Source organism: Panthera tigris, chromosome D1 (genome assembly GCF_018350195.1).
Source record: "Panthera tigris isolate Pti1 chromosome D1, P.tigris_Pti1_mat1.1, whole genome shotgun sequence".
Classification (NCBI taxonomy): domain Eukaryota; kingdom Metazoa; phylum Chordata; class Mammalia; order Carnivora; family Felidae; genus Panthera; species Panthera tigris.
In genome coordinates, this window is record NC_056669.1 from 102,340,401 (window position 1) to 102,355,513 (window position 15,113).

General features: G+C 38.1%; 1 protein-coding gene and 2 pseudogenes across 1 annotated transcript; 2 read left to right on the forward strand and 1 right to left on the reverse strand.

Annotated features, from left to right (window-relative positions):
* The window catches only part of LOC102951528, a 43,159-nt pseudogene that overhangs the window by 8,156 nt on the left and 19,890 nt on the right, over positions 1-15,113 (reverse strand).
* Positions 4,929-6,248, forward strand: LOC102967922 (annotated as a pseudogene).
* LOC102968212 (olfactory receptor 5B2-like) lies at positions 9,752-10,699 on the forward strand. Its single transcript, XM_007092650.2, has one exon. The coding sequence runs from the start codon at positions 9,755-9,757 to the stop codon at positions 10,697-10,699; it is 945 nt and encodes a 314-aa protein (XP_007092712.2). The 5' UTR covers positions 9,752-9,754.

Genomic DNA, 15,113 nt, shown 5'->3' on the forward strand with positions numbered 1-15,113 from the left:
ATTCATGGCATTGCTTGATATGGAAAAACAATTGAATTTTGATGCAGTTAAAATTTGGACTCCAAAATTACAGCTTCTTCCTTTTTTATAACTTTCATCTTGTTTATTGCTACTCTTTATTAGATGAATCACTGGCATCATATTTTCCTCTCCTTGTTTTCTTCAGTTCTTTGAATATATCTGACCTCCCTCAGAGAGTTTCTATTGACTGTTCTCCCCTTTGTTTGGACCACATTTTTCTCCTTATTTTCATGCCTTACAATTTTTTTTTTGGCTGAAAAAATGGGCCCTTCAGATCACATAGTATAGAAACTTTGAATTCTGACCATTCCCAGAGTTGTTGTTTGATACTCATTCTTGTTTCATTGATCGAACTACACTGATTTTAGAGTCTGTTTCCCTTCTGTGTGTAGCCTTTGAAGTTTCAGCCCAATCTTTTCAACCCTTGTTCTTATTTATAAGCCTGTGCTCTTAAGGGTAGCCACTGTATCAGTGGTCAGCGGAAGTTTTTCTTAGACCCATTTTGAAGGAAGGTTCTGGGAATGGTTTGGGTAATTTATTCAAAGTTTGGGCAGTTGACAAATCTTCCCTGGTTTTTGCTTTCTTCTTGGCGGGGAACCATAAGATCAGCCAGGAATAAGTAACTGGCATCAGCTCTGTTTTTACCTGCATACTACATGTGCATACCCAGAAATATGTCAGAGCTTTACAAAGCCCCTGTATCATTTCCTGAATATCCCTTTTTAATGTTTGACTTGTCCCTTATTTTCCCCAAACAGTATCACAGCTCTTGGCAGCTGTGATTTTCCCTTCTGCAATAGTTCTGCCACATGCTGTTGTGAGGCTAATGGACTTCTCTTGCTCCATAACCAACATAATTTCTCACAGCCTTAGAATTTTCATTCAGGCTCTTTGTTCTGTCAGCAATACTCTACCCTGGGGTAGACAGTACTAAGGTTTGGCAATGACATGAGGAAATTGAGATTATCATGGACTACCAATGGAAATACAAAATGGCACATTACTCAAAAAAATTGTTCAGCTGGGCACCTGGGTGGCTCAGCAGATTAAGTGTCTGAGTTCTGCTCAGGCATGATCTCATGGTTCATGGGCTTGAGCCCCATGCTAGACTTTGTGCTGACTGCTCAGAGCCTGGACCCTGCTTCAGATTCTCTGTCTCTCTCTTTCGCTCTCTGCCCCTCCGCCACTTGTGTGCTCTCCCTCCGCCCCCCCCCCCCACTTTCTCTCTCTGTCAAAAATAAAAATAAACTTTAAAAAATCATTTGGCAATGTCTGATAAGGTTAAACATAAATCTACCATATCTGCTAACCATCTCACTTCAAGGTATTTACTCAAACCTATGTTTATACAACAGTTCTGTATGCAAATGTTTATAGCTGATCTAACTGTAATCAATACAATCTAGAAATAGACGGTGTGGTTATGTCCACATAATAGAATACTACTTGACAATAAAAAGGAACAAACCACTGATATGTGCAAGAAATGGATGAATCTCATATACACCTTATGCTGAGTGAAACAAGCCAGACTCAACAAATTAGATAGTGTATGACCTCATTTATATGACATTTTTTCCAGAGGAAAAGTCTCAAGAACAAAATCAGTTTCAGGATCTGAGGGTGGCAGGAGGGCTTCACCACAAAGGAACACAGGGACCTTCGAGGACAGACGGTACTAGTCTTTATTTTTATTGTGTTGGTGGCTCACGATCATACGCATTTAACCAACTTTCAGGACTATACACAAAAATGCATGAAATTTGCTGTAAGTGAATTATGCCTAAACTGAAAACGAGGAAGAAATGGCAAAAAAAAAAAAAATAATAATAATGTAAATGCATCTGTGTGTTCACTCAACACGTTAAGCTAGGTATTCACAGATGGTTAATTGCCTCTCCCTTAAGTAGTAGGAGAAAGTCCTAGAGCTGCCCTCACAAGGGCCTGTTCCCCTGAGATCTCCAGGTTTCTGGTTCTTATTCATTATTATCTTTTAGAATCCCAACATGGTTCTTCCGCCTGACATCATTTTGAAAGGAACAGACTATATACCAAGGCATCTGGGTAATTTATTTACTTGTGTGAATGCGAATGGTTGTTAGTACACATGCTGATCTTCCCCCAAATTGTGGAATTTCTGTGAGTCTGCAACCATCATCAGGAAAACCCCTAGCATGAAAATTGTATTGAATGCAGTCCAAGCGATAACCCTTTACTGAGTTGTTTTATAGCCTTTTTATTTGCTATTCACAGCCACAGTCCTGCGAATCATGCCCATGTGTTAATAACACTCTATTTCACAAATAAAGAAATTAAGTTTGACATCAGGTAAGGGACAACTCTAAGGGCACCTTTTGATTAGCTTCCGGGAGGGAGCTTTGTTGATGGGATTGCTACATTCTTCCCCCGCAGAGTTTCAGATCAATGACTAAACATTCAGGATTTCCATCGCCTGTTTTCAAGGACCAGGTAAGTAACCTTTTGTATTTCACGCACATTTTTAGTGAGAAGTGTAATACATGTAAAAGTAGTAGTGAAGCTGATGTTATGAGTTATCTGAGCTCAAAATAAAATGCCATGAACATCTTTTCTGAAACGCTTGGGACTTTATGTCCAATTAAAAACCACTTCCGTTAGTAGGAAGCTCAGTGGCACTTATGAAACGTTGTTATGTTCCTAAAGAGGATGGGCAAAGACGGAAGGTGGATGATGCTCTGATTGAGCAGGAGGTAATTTCCTCCCATTTTCTATCTTTTCCTGTCATTGTAGGGGAGGTTCACAAGCAAAGTTTGATTGGACAGTTCTTTAGATGCCAGACAGATCTTCATGAGATTATTTAGATCTGTACTCCACTTTAATATTCTTTACCCCCGAAGCTCACCCTTTTCCTGACGTCTAGGAAAGTCGACAGAGCAGTCATTCAGTGCGTAGGTTGTAAAATAGATCATAGATACATTTGATTCTCAGAGCTGCTTCCTCTTAGACACGTAATTTTAGGAAGTAACTTCTCAAATCCTCTTTTCTTATTTGTAAAATAGGGATACTAGTGCCAACTGACGTTTAATATTATCATGAAGATTAAAGTGAAACATATCTATATCTGAATATGTCATTCCCTTATTAGTGGTCATAGAATGCAGCACATTCTATTTGCTTTAAAAGTTGTAGGTTATATTATCATGTATGTTAGAAATTTATAAACACACAAGTGCCTTTAGGGACAGGAATGTAAAGTGAAGTTGCAAAATGGCCAGGAGGAAATAGAAGGTAGAGAGGAGATAGAGAAAAGTAGTTACCAGAGAATGGACATGCTACCAAAAGCTCCAAGGTCAAATTAAAAATTAAAAAGCAAAACCATGGAGCTGACCACATAACAGATCTGCAGACTAGAATGAAATTCCTGGTCCATGACTCTTCAGCTCTCCATCTCTGTGACTGTACAAGAGGCTGGAGGCTGCCAGACTTCATACTGCCTCCACATCTTAAAGCCCTGCATCCCACCCCCACCTGTCCTTAACCAACATGGAGACCATTGTTCCATCCTAATAATAATGTAGTAATTCATCAGGATTGTGATGAATGCCCACATTGTGCTTTTTAAAAATGAATTACCTCATTTAGATTTTGTAAAAAATCCCTTTTGAATCATCCCATTACCATCTTTATTTATTTATTTTTTTAAGGGGGTTCCACGCCCAGCGTGGCTTGAACTCACCATCCTGAGATCAAGACCTGAGCTGAGATCAAGAGCTGGAGGCTTAACCAACTGGACCACGCAGGTGCCCCACCATCTTCATTTTATAAAGAAAATGAGGCTCAAGGAAGTTATGTTAGGACCAATGTCTCCTTGGTTGAAAATGGTAGGGCTGCTTTCTGAATGCTTATGAACCTCTTCTCAGAGCCCAAGCTCTAACACCCAATACCATACCTTCTTCAGAATTGAATTCAACTGGAATTCCTGGTTGTACATGCCTCTACTGTAGTTGTGCTGTTATCCCAGTACATCTAGTTTGTATATACATAGCTATTCTACTGAACACCTACAAGTACTGAGTTTGGCCTAATGGACACAATGAATAAATGTGAACTCAGTTAAAATAAATTCAATTAAACTTCAGTTAAGAGCCTGGGTCTAGGAAATCACTTTGCTTGGGTCCAAGGCTTGACTCTATTGGTTGATACTGATGTAGACTTGCACAAACACTTAGTCATTTGTGAGTTTGTTGAGAGGATTAAGCATATTTCAACATTAGACATAAGCGTGTACTTGATGTGAGCACTGTATAAATGTTAGCTGTCAATAAACTCAGGAAATCTGACTTAGGAAATGTTGGTACAGCAAATATGTGACCTTGGATAAATCATAACCTCTTTCTGCGCCTCTCTTTGTGCATTTGCACAAGTAAGAAGTTGGCTATGGGACTTGTAAGGATCTTTTGGCTTCAACAGTATGTAACCATATAGATCATTTATCTAAGTCCTAAGTTTTTTGTTCAAATCTATGCTTTATATCAGAGAATCATGAAGAATAAATTATTGCCATAATTAAATGGTGAAATAAATGGTGTATTTATATATTTAAATTTCAGTGCAGGGGGGCCGGGTGGCTCAGTTGGTTAAGCATCTGACTTGGTTTCAGCTCAGGTCATGCTCTCACAGTTCTCTGAGTTTGAGCCCTGTGTAGGGCTCTGTGCTGGCAGCTTACAGCCTGCTTGGGATTCTCTTTCCTTGTCTCTCTGCCTCTTTCCCTGCTTGTGCTGTTTCTGTCTCTCTCAAATAAATAAACATACTTATGAATAAATAAATAAATAAATAAATAAATAAATAAATAAATTTCAGTGCCATCTATTTTCTGTTTACCAAATATTCCTTTCTTTCTCATTACTACAAAAAATTTAGTAATTCCCATGGACACTAATACAGAAGTGACAGATTTCATCCTGATGGATCTGACCAATACTCCAAAACTTCAGATTCCACTTTTTATTGTGTTCACCCCTCATTTACTTCATCAGTGTTTGGGGGAACCTGGGGATGATCATACTGATCCTACTGGACTCCCATTGCCACTCTGTCATGTACTTTTTCCTCAGTAACCTGTCTCTGGTGGACTTTGGTTACTCTACAGCTGTCACTCCCAGGGTCATGGCTGGATTCCTTATAGGAGACCAGGTCATCTCCTATAATGCGTGTGCTGCTCAAACGTTCTCTTCTGCAGCCTTTGCAACTGTGGAACGTTATCTCTTATCCTCAGCGGCCCGTGACCTCTATGCAGCAGTGTGAAGCCCCTCCATCCCACCACCACCATGACGATGAGTGTGTGTGCTCTTCTGGCCATGGGTTGCTACATCTGTAGTCTCCTGAATGCATCCATTCAGGTTGGGAATACGTTCAGTCTTTCTTTCTGTAAGTCCAATGTGGTCCATCACTTTTTCCTGTGATATTCCAGCAGTCATGGCTCTCTCTTGCTTTGATAAACACATTAGTAAGGTCGTTCTTGTGTATGTGTCAAGCTTTAATGTCTTTTTGCTCTTCTCGTTATAATCCTATCCTACCTATTCATATTTATAACCAGCTTGAAGATGCAGTCAGCTCAGGGGCACCAAAAGGCTTTGTCCACCTGGGCTTCCCACCTCACTACAGTCTCCATCTTTTATGGGACAGTCATCTTTATGTATTTACAGCCCAGTTCCAGCCATCCCGTGGACACAGACAAAATGGCATCCGTGTTCTACACTGTGCTCATCCCCATGCTGAACCCTGTGGTCTACAGCCTGAGGAACAAAGAGGTCAAGAATGCTTTCAAGAAAGTTTTGGAAAAGGCAAAATCATCTCTCATACTGGGATTTTAATATTATATTATGCACAATAATCTAGTTTCATTTCTCTCGGTTTATCCCATTCATATTTTTAAGACTTACCCTGCATTTAATTCCTCATGTTATATCCCTAACACTTGAAAAGCCTGCTGTCTTGTAAAAATAAAGTATGTCTAACATATAATACTTGAACTAGTATGGCTCAAAAAAAGCCATGAAAAGCCAGGGGTCCTGCTTCTCAAAACACTTACTAATGGCTTTTGTTTTATTCGCTTGTTCCACATGCATTTTCTTTACCACGTGCCTGTGTAAACATACATGTAAATCAGTGGGAAAAACGAGTCTATGAGCAGAGACACATACACACATCCTCTATGACTCTGAGGACATATACACATGACAGTGGTAAATTTGGCAGAGGTAAACGAAGTGTCAGTGGTTTTGAATAAAATGATTTTAAATAATTTGGGGGTTAGAATATAAATTTGTGTCTAATAATATTTGTTTCTTTTGCTGAATTCCTGTTGTAAAATCTTAACTGAAGAAAAAGTACGTAATTCTAAATAGAAGTATTTTCTTTGTTGGCACATTTTATTGAAAGACACATAGATATCGCATTTAAATGGAGTCGTATTGGGGCGCCTGGGTGGCTCAGTCAGTTAAATGTCCAACTTCAGCTCGGGTCATGATCTCACAGTTGATGGGTTTGAGCCCTGCGTCAGGTTCTGTGCTGACAGCTCAGAGCCGGGAGCCTGCTTTGGATTCTGTGTCTCCCTCTCTCTCTGCCCCTCCTCTGCCTATGCTCTGTCTCTCTCTGCCTCTCAAAAACAAATAAAAATGTTAACAATTTTAAAAGAATAAAAAGAGTTATATTTCTGTCTTGACTGAGTCATTCTGTAGAGTCAACATATTCACATTACACTTTTTAAAAGGACAAAAGATCTAGACCACACACACAAAAAATGGAGGGAAATAAACACATTTTCCGTTATTCACATGTAACCTCAAACTCTCATAATGCTAAAAAAATGAACAGAGACTATCAAGAATGCACACTTTTCTGTCTAAAAATGCTTTGAAATGGCTAATGTTTCCTATTTTTCATACTGCAGTGTTGTTAGGACATCTCTTGTCCCTCTCCCAGACTTCTCCCTCACTTCATCCACAGTGATTTCCTTGGTATTTCTGGACAACTCAAATACACTTCCACCTCAGGGTCTTTGTACTTGCTGTTCCTTCTGAAAGAAATCTTCTCTTAGTCCATTCAGGGTCTCCTTAATCTTAGAGGCCTTCTCTGCCTACCTTTAAAAATTCGTCACTTTCTCCTTCCCGCATACACCAACTTCTCACCCTGCGTTATTCTTTGTCACCCTTACAAACACTTGCCTGTTGTATAGTTATCGGCCTTTTACTTTGTGAACTATCTCTCCTAACTAGAACCTAACTCCATAAGAACAGTGACTTTATCCGTTGTATTTACCACATGATCACCAATACCAAAATGAGTATGTGACTCGTTGTAGATTCTCAATAAATAATTATCTAACAAATGAATAAATTGAGTCCAATTGGACCATATGTTAGGTCCTTGAGTCTTTGGGAATTCTCTGTAGCAACTGTCTAGATATGCTCCTAGAGCATTTCCTGTATTATAGCTTATTTTCCACTTTGCTGAAATATTTTCATCTACGTTCTCACTCAGTGCTTGCAGCCGTCACTTTTGGCATGATCGCCTGGAAATCTCAACAGCTGTGTGACCTCAAACCATTTTATAATTTTTACTCAGAAGTATGGCTTGCAAGGTGTCAAGGAAGCACAAGATAAATGCTATTTAGTAAATTACAGAAATACATTAAGAGGAGATTATATAAAATTTGCTACATGATTTAATTTGGAAAATTACTTCATGCACTCTGGAACATACACCTAACTGAAATGGTTCAAAATATCCTTATAGAAGATAAACCAGAAAATAACTGTCAGTAATAAACATAACGTACTTTCAAAGTCCCAAAGTAATGCGCAACATTTATGCATTTAATTTGTCCCACAGGGAGCCCCATTCTATACCGAAGCTACCTCTGGGAATGTGCACTCATGGCTCCATTTTTTGGTCTCTGTCTAATTACAGGCTGCAACATCTCCATATTTGTAAAATTTTTCTTCAATGTACAGAAATGTCATGCTACTACTTGTGGGACAGTGTAGCCTATTACAAGACTCACTTTTTTTCTTTATAGGGATGTTTCTCTTGTTGAAATCTAATTATTTGAATGTATAATTTTTTTAGAGTTACAGAAAGTCTTCAAAGATGGTGTGGAATGTCCCCATATGACCCATTGTAGGCTGAAAATAGCTAAATCATATATTCAGGGGAAAAAAGAAATACCAAGTAATGACAACTGTGCATACCCACTCAATACATGTGGCGAGGTCCCCGTAGGTAGTTTAATTGCTTCTTCCGTAGGAAGGTGGGATGAAGAGCCATAGATGCTCTTGAAAGAGCTTCCCCTGAGCCCCATATCTTAATAACTCATTTTTGGTGCCCTTATATCAGCCTCTGAAATAGCAACAACAGTCCACATAGCATCATTCTAGAGAGATCAGATTGCACACTGGGCTCCATGATCATCCTACATTCATCTGAATGTCAGTGGGCATCATTGCCCTCAGGCCTTCTCCTTCCCTGAAGAGTTGCTGTCAGCCTGCAACCATGACCAAGGAACGCACCTCAAGACAAAAGTTGTATTGAGTGGCTTTAAAATGGTAGCCCCTTACTGAGTTATTTTATAGACCTTCCCTTATTTGCTATTTACAGACACAATTCTGTAAAATATGTGGGAGAAGTATTTTTACTATGTTTATTTTACAAATAAGGAGAAGGTAAGTGACTTCTCCAAGGGCACAGCATGAATCAATGGTAGATTCAGAATCTGAGCCCAGGTTCCTGGGTCCTTGTTGGTGTGTTTTAGTTCATTTTTTGCTGCCTTGGAGAACTTGGAAACTTTTGACCGCTACCGAACATATAGCTTCTCTACAGTTTGTGTGGGTTATTTCTTGGATGATTTTCTCATGAATTTCACACTCACTATTGAAGACTGACTGTCTCTTCTCTTCAAGGAGCAAGGTAAGCCACTATATTCCATATACATTATTAGTGAAAAGTGTAATTCACACAAAAGGAGTATGAAAGCTAAACATGCTATGAGTTGTTTGAGCAGAGAAATTGATGTTTTGAAACATTTTTTCTAAAATAGTAAGTTGAAGCTGGAGTATAAATTCAAAATTCCATTAGCAGGGGATTTAATGATACTTATAAAATACCCTGTGGCTTCCCTTAAAAAAATAAGATAGTTGATGCTCTACTTGAGTATATGGTAATTTCATTTTGTTCACTATCAGATGGTCTCTCATTGGAGGTGAAAGAAAGTGTGAAGTGACTCTTCTTTAAGCTACAAAGGGAATTGAGTGATTTAGTAAGATCAAACTGCAGTGTAACCTTTTCTCCCTAATCTCATCCTTATTGTTATTGCCACCTTTAAATATTCCAAGTGAAGGAGTTAAAAGTGCACAGATTCTGGTTAGGTCAAAACTGAGTTTCAAACTTGAATCTTTTTCATACTAGTGATATCATTGTAAAATATCACATAATTCCTCAAATCCCTAATTCCTTCAATGGTAAAATTAAAATAATACTATCCATTGTACACACACACACACACACACACACACACACTCTAACACACATATTTATATGTAAATCCCTTAACATTAGACCAGGATCATTCTGAAGTACAAATTATTAATGAAATAATGCACGTGGTATTTATACATTTCAATGTCTTTAGAATTTCTTTTTGTTTTCTCCTTTATTTCTCTTTAACAAGACATCTCATAATTCCCTGATCACATTGATGGATAACAGGACAGAAGAGACACAATTCATCCTGGTGGGACTAACCAGTGACCCAGAACTGCTGATCCCCCTTTTTATCATGTTCACCCTCATCTACCTCATCAATGTGGTTGGGAACCTGGGGATGATGGCGCTGATTCTCTTGGACTCTCGTCTCCACACTCCCATGTACTTTTTCCTCAGTAACCTGTCTCTGGTGGATCTTTGTTACTCTACAGCTGTCACTCCCAAGGTCATGGCTGGATTACTTATGGGAGACAAGGTCATCTCCTACAATGCATGTGCTGCTCAGATGTTCTTTTTTGTAGCATTTGCCACTGTGGAAAATTACCTCTTGGCCTCAATGGCCTATGACCGCTACACAGCAGTGTGCAGACCCCTCCATTATACCACCACCTTGACCACAGGTGTGTGTGCTTCTCTAGCTATAGGCTCCTACATCTGTGGTTTTCTGAATGCCTCTTTCCATGTTGGGGACATATTCAGTCTGTCTTTATGTAAGTCCAATCTGATCCATCACTTTTTCTGTGATGTTCCAGCTGTCATGGCTCTCTCTTGCTTTGATAAACACGTTAGTGAACTGGTTCTTGTTTTTATGTCAAGCTTTAATGCCCTTTTTGCTCTTCTGGTTATATTGATTTCCTACCTATTCATATTTATATCCATCTTGAAGATGCAGTCAGCTCAGGGGCACCAAAAGGCTTTGTCCACCTGTGCTTCCCACCTCACTACAGTCTCCATCTTCTACGGGACAGTCATCTTTATGTACTTACAGCCCAGTTCCAGCCATTCCATGGACACAGACAAAATGGCTTCCGTGTTCTATTCTACGGTCATCCCCATGCTGAATCCTGTGGTCTATAGCCTGAGAAACAAAGAGGTCAAGTGTGCATTCAAGAAGGTGGTGGAGAAGGCAAATTTTTCTACAGGATTGGGAATTTAACATTACAGCGTGCATAACCTTGTTTAATTCCACTCAGACTTTCCCCATGCAATGAGCTACTTTTTAAGACCCATGCTGCATTTAAACTTCTGAAGCGACATCCTTCTCTCTTCAAAAGTCTATTGTTTGGCAAAAAGAAAACATATTCAGGGATGCCAGATGGCTCAGTTGGTTAAGTGTTTGACTTTGGCTCAGGTGATCATCTCACGGTTCGTGAGTTTGAGCCCTGTCTCAGGCCCTCTGCTGTCAGCACAGAGCCTGTTTGCGTTTCTCACTCTTCTGCTTCTCTCTCTCTGCCCTTCCCCTGCTGGCTCTCTCTCTCTCTCTCTCTCAGGCAGTCTCTCTCTCTCAAAATAAATAAATAAACTTTAAAAAAAACATGTTCAGAAATGTAATTCCTGAATGGGAATGTTAATAAAAACATTAAAAATTTGGGGACCCACTTGTCAAACTTGACTAATGATATTTGAATTATTCGCTTGTTGTACTTATATTTTTTTCTACCCAACGCAAACATACATGTTAAGTAGGGTTCAAAACAAGCCCAAGAACAAAGCACATGTATATGCCCCATATAGGCACATACACATTGGAGTAGAAATTTTGTCAGAGGTAAATGGAGTGTGACAAGTTTTGAATAAAAATAATTTAAGTAGTTAATTGAGGTATTAAATATAAAGTCATATTTAATTGTAAATATTTCTTTTATTGAACAACTGTTTTAAGATTCTGAGTAGAAGCAGAATCATGTACTTTTAAATGAAAGTATGTACTGTTTTGGCACATTTCATTGGGAGGTACATACATATCAAATCTAAATGAATCTCTGTCTTGACTGAGTCATTTTGCAGAATCAACAAGTTCACATTATAATTTTCAAAAAGACAAAAGAATCACCTAAATTCTATAACTTACCTTAGGGTTCTGTCTTGGTGGTATATACGCTATGGCTTTAGGCAAATGTATAAAGAATTGAATCTGTCATTGTAGCATCATACAGGGTGTTTTCACTGCTCTAAAAATCACCTGTTCTCTGCCTAGTCATCCTCCCCACCCCCACCCCCAAACCACTGGCAACTGCTGATCTTTCAGGTGTCTCCATGGTTCTGCCTTTACCAGAGTTTAATATAGTTGGAATCATATAGTTGGAAACCAGCCTTCTCAGATTGGCTTCTTTCATGCGGTAGTATGCATTTAAAATTCCTCCATGTCTTTCCTTTCATTTATCCATTAACCTAATGAAAGACATCTTGGTTGCTGCCAGTTTGGGCAATCATGAATGAAGGTGCTGTAAACATTCGTGTGCAAGTTGTTGTGTGAACATAAGTTTTCAACTCGTTTGGGTAAATACCAATAACGATGATCGCTGCATCATATGGTGAGAGTATGTTTAGGTTTTTAACAAATGTCCACACTGTCCTCCAAAGTGGCTGTCCCACTTTTCATTTTGACCAGCAATGAATGAAAGTTCCTTTTGCTCCGCCACCACTGATGTTTGTGGTGTTCTGGATTTTGGCCATTTTTAATAGGTGTATAGTGAGATCTATTGGTGTTTTAATTTGCATTTCTCTGATGACATATGATGTGGATCATCTCTTAAAATGCTTATTTACCATCTGTATATCTTCTTTGTTGAAGTGTCTGTTAAAGCTTTGGCCCATTTAAAAATCCAGTTGTTTGTTTTCTTATTAAGTTTTAAGAGTCCCTTTTATATTTGGCATAATAGTCCTTTACCAGATGTGTCCTTTGCAAGTATTTTCTCCCAGTTTGTAGATTGTTCTCCCATTCTCTTGACATTGTTCGTCACAGAGCAAAAGTTTTTAACATTGGTGAAGTCCAGTATATTAATTATTTCTTTTCTTATATGTGTTTCCAAAGTGAGCACTAATTATTTCTTTTATGAATTATGACTTTATTGTTGTATCTACAGAGTACTCACCATACCCAAGGACATCTAGGTTTTTTCCCCTATGTTATCCTCTAGGAATTTTAGTTTCACATTTTGCATTTTGGCCTGTGATCCATTTTGACTTAATTTTTGTGTGGGGTGTAAGTAAAGTAGGTTTCTAGATTCAGTTTTGCATGTGGTTGTCAAGTTGTTCCAGCACTATTTGTTGAAAATTATATTTTCAAAGCAAAAAAGACAGGATGGGAATGCAAGCTGGTGCAGCCACTCTGTAAAACAGTATGGAGGTGCCTCAAAAAACTAAAAATAGAACTACCCTATGACCCAGCATTTGGACTACTAGGTATTTATCCACGGGATACAGGTGTGCTGTTTTGAAGGGGCACATGCACCCCCATGTTTATAGCAGCACTATCAACAATAGCCAAAGGATGGAAAGAGCCCAACTGTCCATCAGTGGATGAATGGATAAAGAAGATGTGGTATATATATATATATATATATATATATATATATATATATATAAAGGAGTATTACTCAGCAATCAAAAAGAATGAAATCTTGCCATTTGCAACTACGTGGATGGAACTGGAGGGTATTATGCTAAGTGAAATTAGTCAGGCAGAGAAAGACAAAAATCATATGACTTCACTCATATGAGGACTTTAAGAGACAAAACAGATGAACATAAAGGAAGGAAAACAAAAAGAATATAAAAACAGGGAGGGGGACAAAACAGAAGAGACTCATAAATATGGAGAACAAACTGAGGGTTACTGGAGGGGGTGTGGAGGGGGGATGGGCTAAATGGGTAAGGGGCACTAAGTAATCTACTCCTGAAATAATTGTTTCACTATATGCTAACTAATTTGGATGTAAATTTTTAAAAATAAGAAATAAAATTTAAAAAAAAGAAATATACTAGAGCCTCAAAGACAAGAGCTACGGTATGATTAGTTTTCAATAAATATACTTGCATGTACATCAATATATTAGAATTCTCTAGTTATCCAAGAATTTGACTTGGAGAACATTCTGCTCACTCCAGGTTTGCTCCCCACTATAAAATACAACTTTTAAATCATAAATATTAATCAGGCCCCATATCAAGAACTCCAAAATATTTTAAAATAATGTTATGAATAAATATGCTTTTATCCTTTAAAAAAAAAAAAGAAAGAAAACATAAGCAGTAAGCTCCTTGACATCAGTCTTAGTGATGTTCCTTTGGATCTGACTCCACAGGGAAGGGGAACAAAAGTAAAAATAAACAAACAGAAATGTACCAAACTATAAAGCTCTGAAAAGTGAAAGAAACCATCAACAAAGCAAAAAGCCAATGTACTGAATGAGAGAAGATATTTACAAATTATATATCTGACAAAAGCTTAATATCCAAAGTACGTAAAGAACTTATACAATTCAATGACAAAAAATAAACAATTCAATCAAAAAATGGGCAGAAGATCTTAACAGACATTTTTCCAAAGAAGACATACAGATGGCCAACAGGCACATAAAATGATGCTCAACATCACAATCTTCAGGGAAAAGCAAACCCAAACCATAATTAAATAACATCTTTAGCTGTTAAATTGGCTTTATCAAAAAGACAAGAAACAACACATGTAGGTGAGGGTATGGAAAAAAGTGAACCACTTTTGTTTTGTGTATTGTTTACGGGAACGTAAATCGGTGCAGCTACTATGGAAAACAGTATGGAAGTTCTTCAACAAAATTAAAAATAGAACTACCATATGATCCCAGAATCCCACTACTGGTTATTTATCCTAACAAAACAAAAACACTATCCTGAAAAAAATCTTTTCATAACAGCGTTATTTACAATAGCCAAGATATGGAAACAACTTAAGTGTTCACCAATGGATAAATAGGTAAAGATGTGTGTGGGGTGTGTGTGTATGGATGTGTATGGATAATATGTAATTTATATATAATGGAATACTATTCAGCCATTAAAAAGCATGAAATTTTGCCATTTGCAACAATATGGATAGACCTTGCGGGTATTATTCTAAGTGAAATAAGTCAGATAGAGAAAGACAAATACTGTATGACTTTATTTGTATATGGAATTTTTCCCCAATATATGAAGTTTATTGTCAAATTGGTTTCCATACAACACCCAGTGCTCATCCCAAAAGGTGCCCTCCTCAATACCCATCACCCACCCTCCCCTCCTTCCCACCCCCCATCAACCCTCCGTTTGTTCTCAGTTTTTAACAGTCTCTTATGCTTTGGCTCTCTCCCACTCTAGCCTCTTTTTTTTTTTTCCTTCCCCTCCCCCATGGGTTTCTGTTAAGTTTCTCAGGATCCACATAAGAGTGAAACCATATGGTATCTGTCTTTCTCTGTATGGCTTATTTCACTTAGCATCACACTCTCCAGTTCCATCCATGTTGCTACAAAGGGCCATATTTCATTCTTTCTCATTGCCATGTAGTATTCCTTTGTGTATATAAACCACAATTTCTTTATCCATTCATC

Excerpts from the sequence above, each read along its gene's own strand:
- LOC102968212 (XM_007092650.2), top strand. The coding sequence starts at position 9,755 with ATGGATAACAGGACAGAAGAGACACAATTCATCCTGGTGGGACTAACC.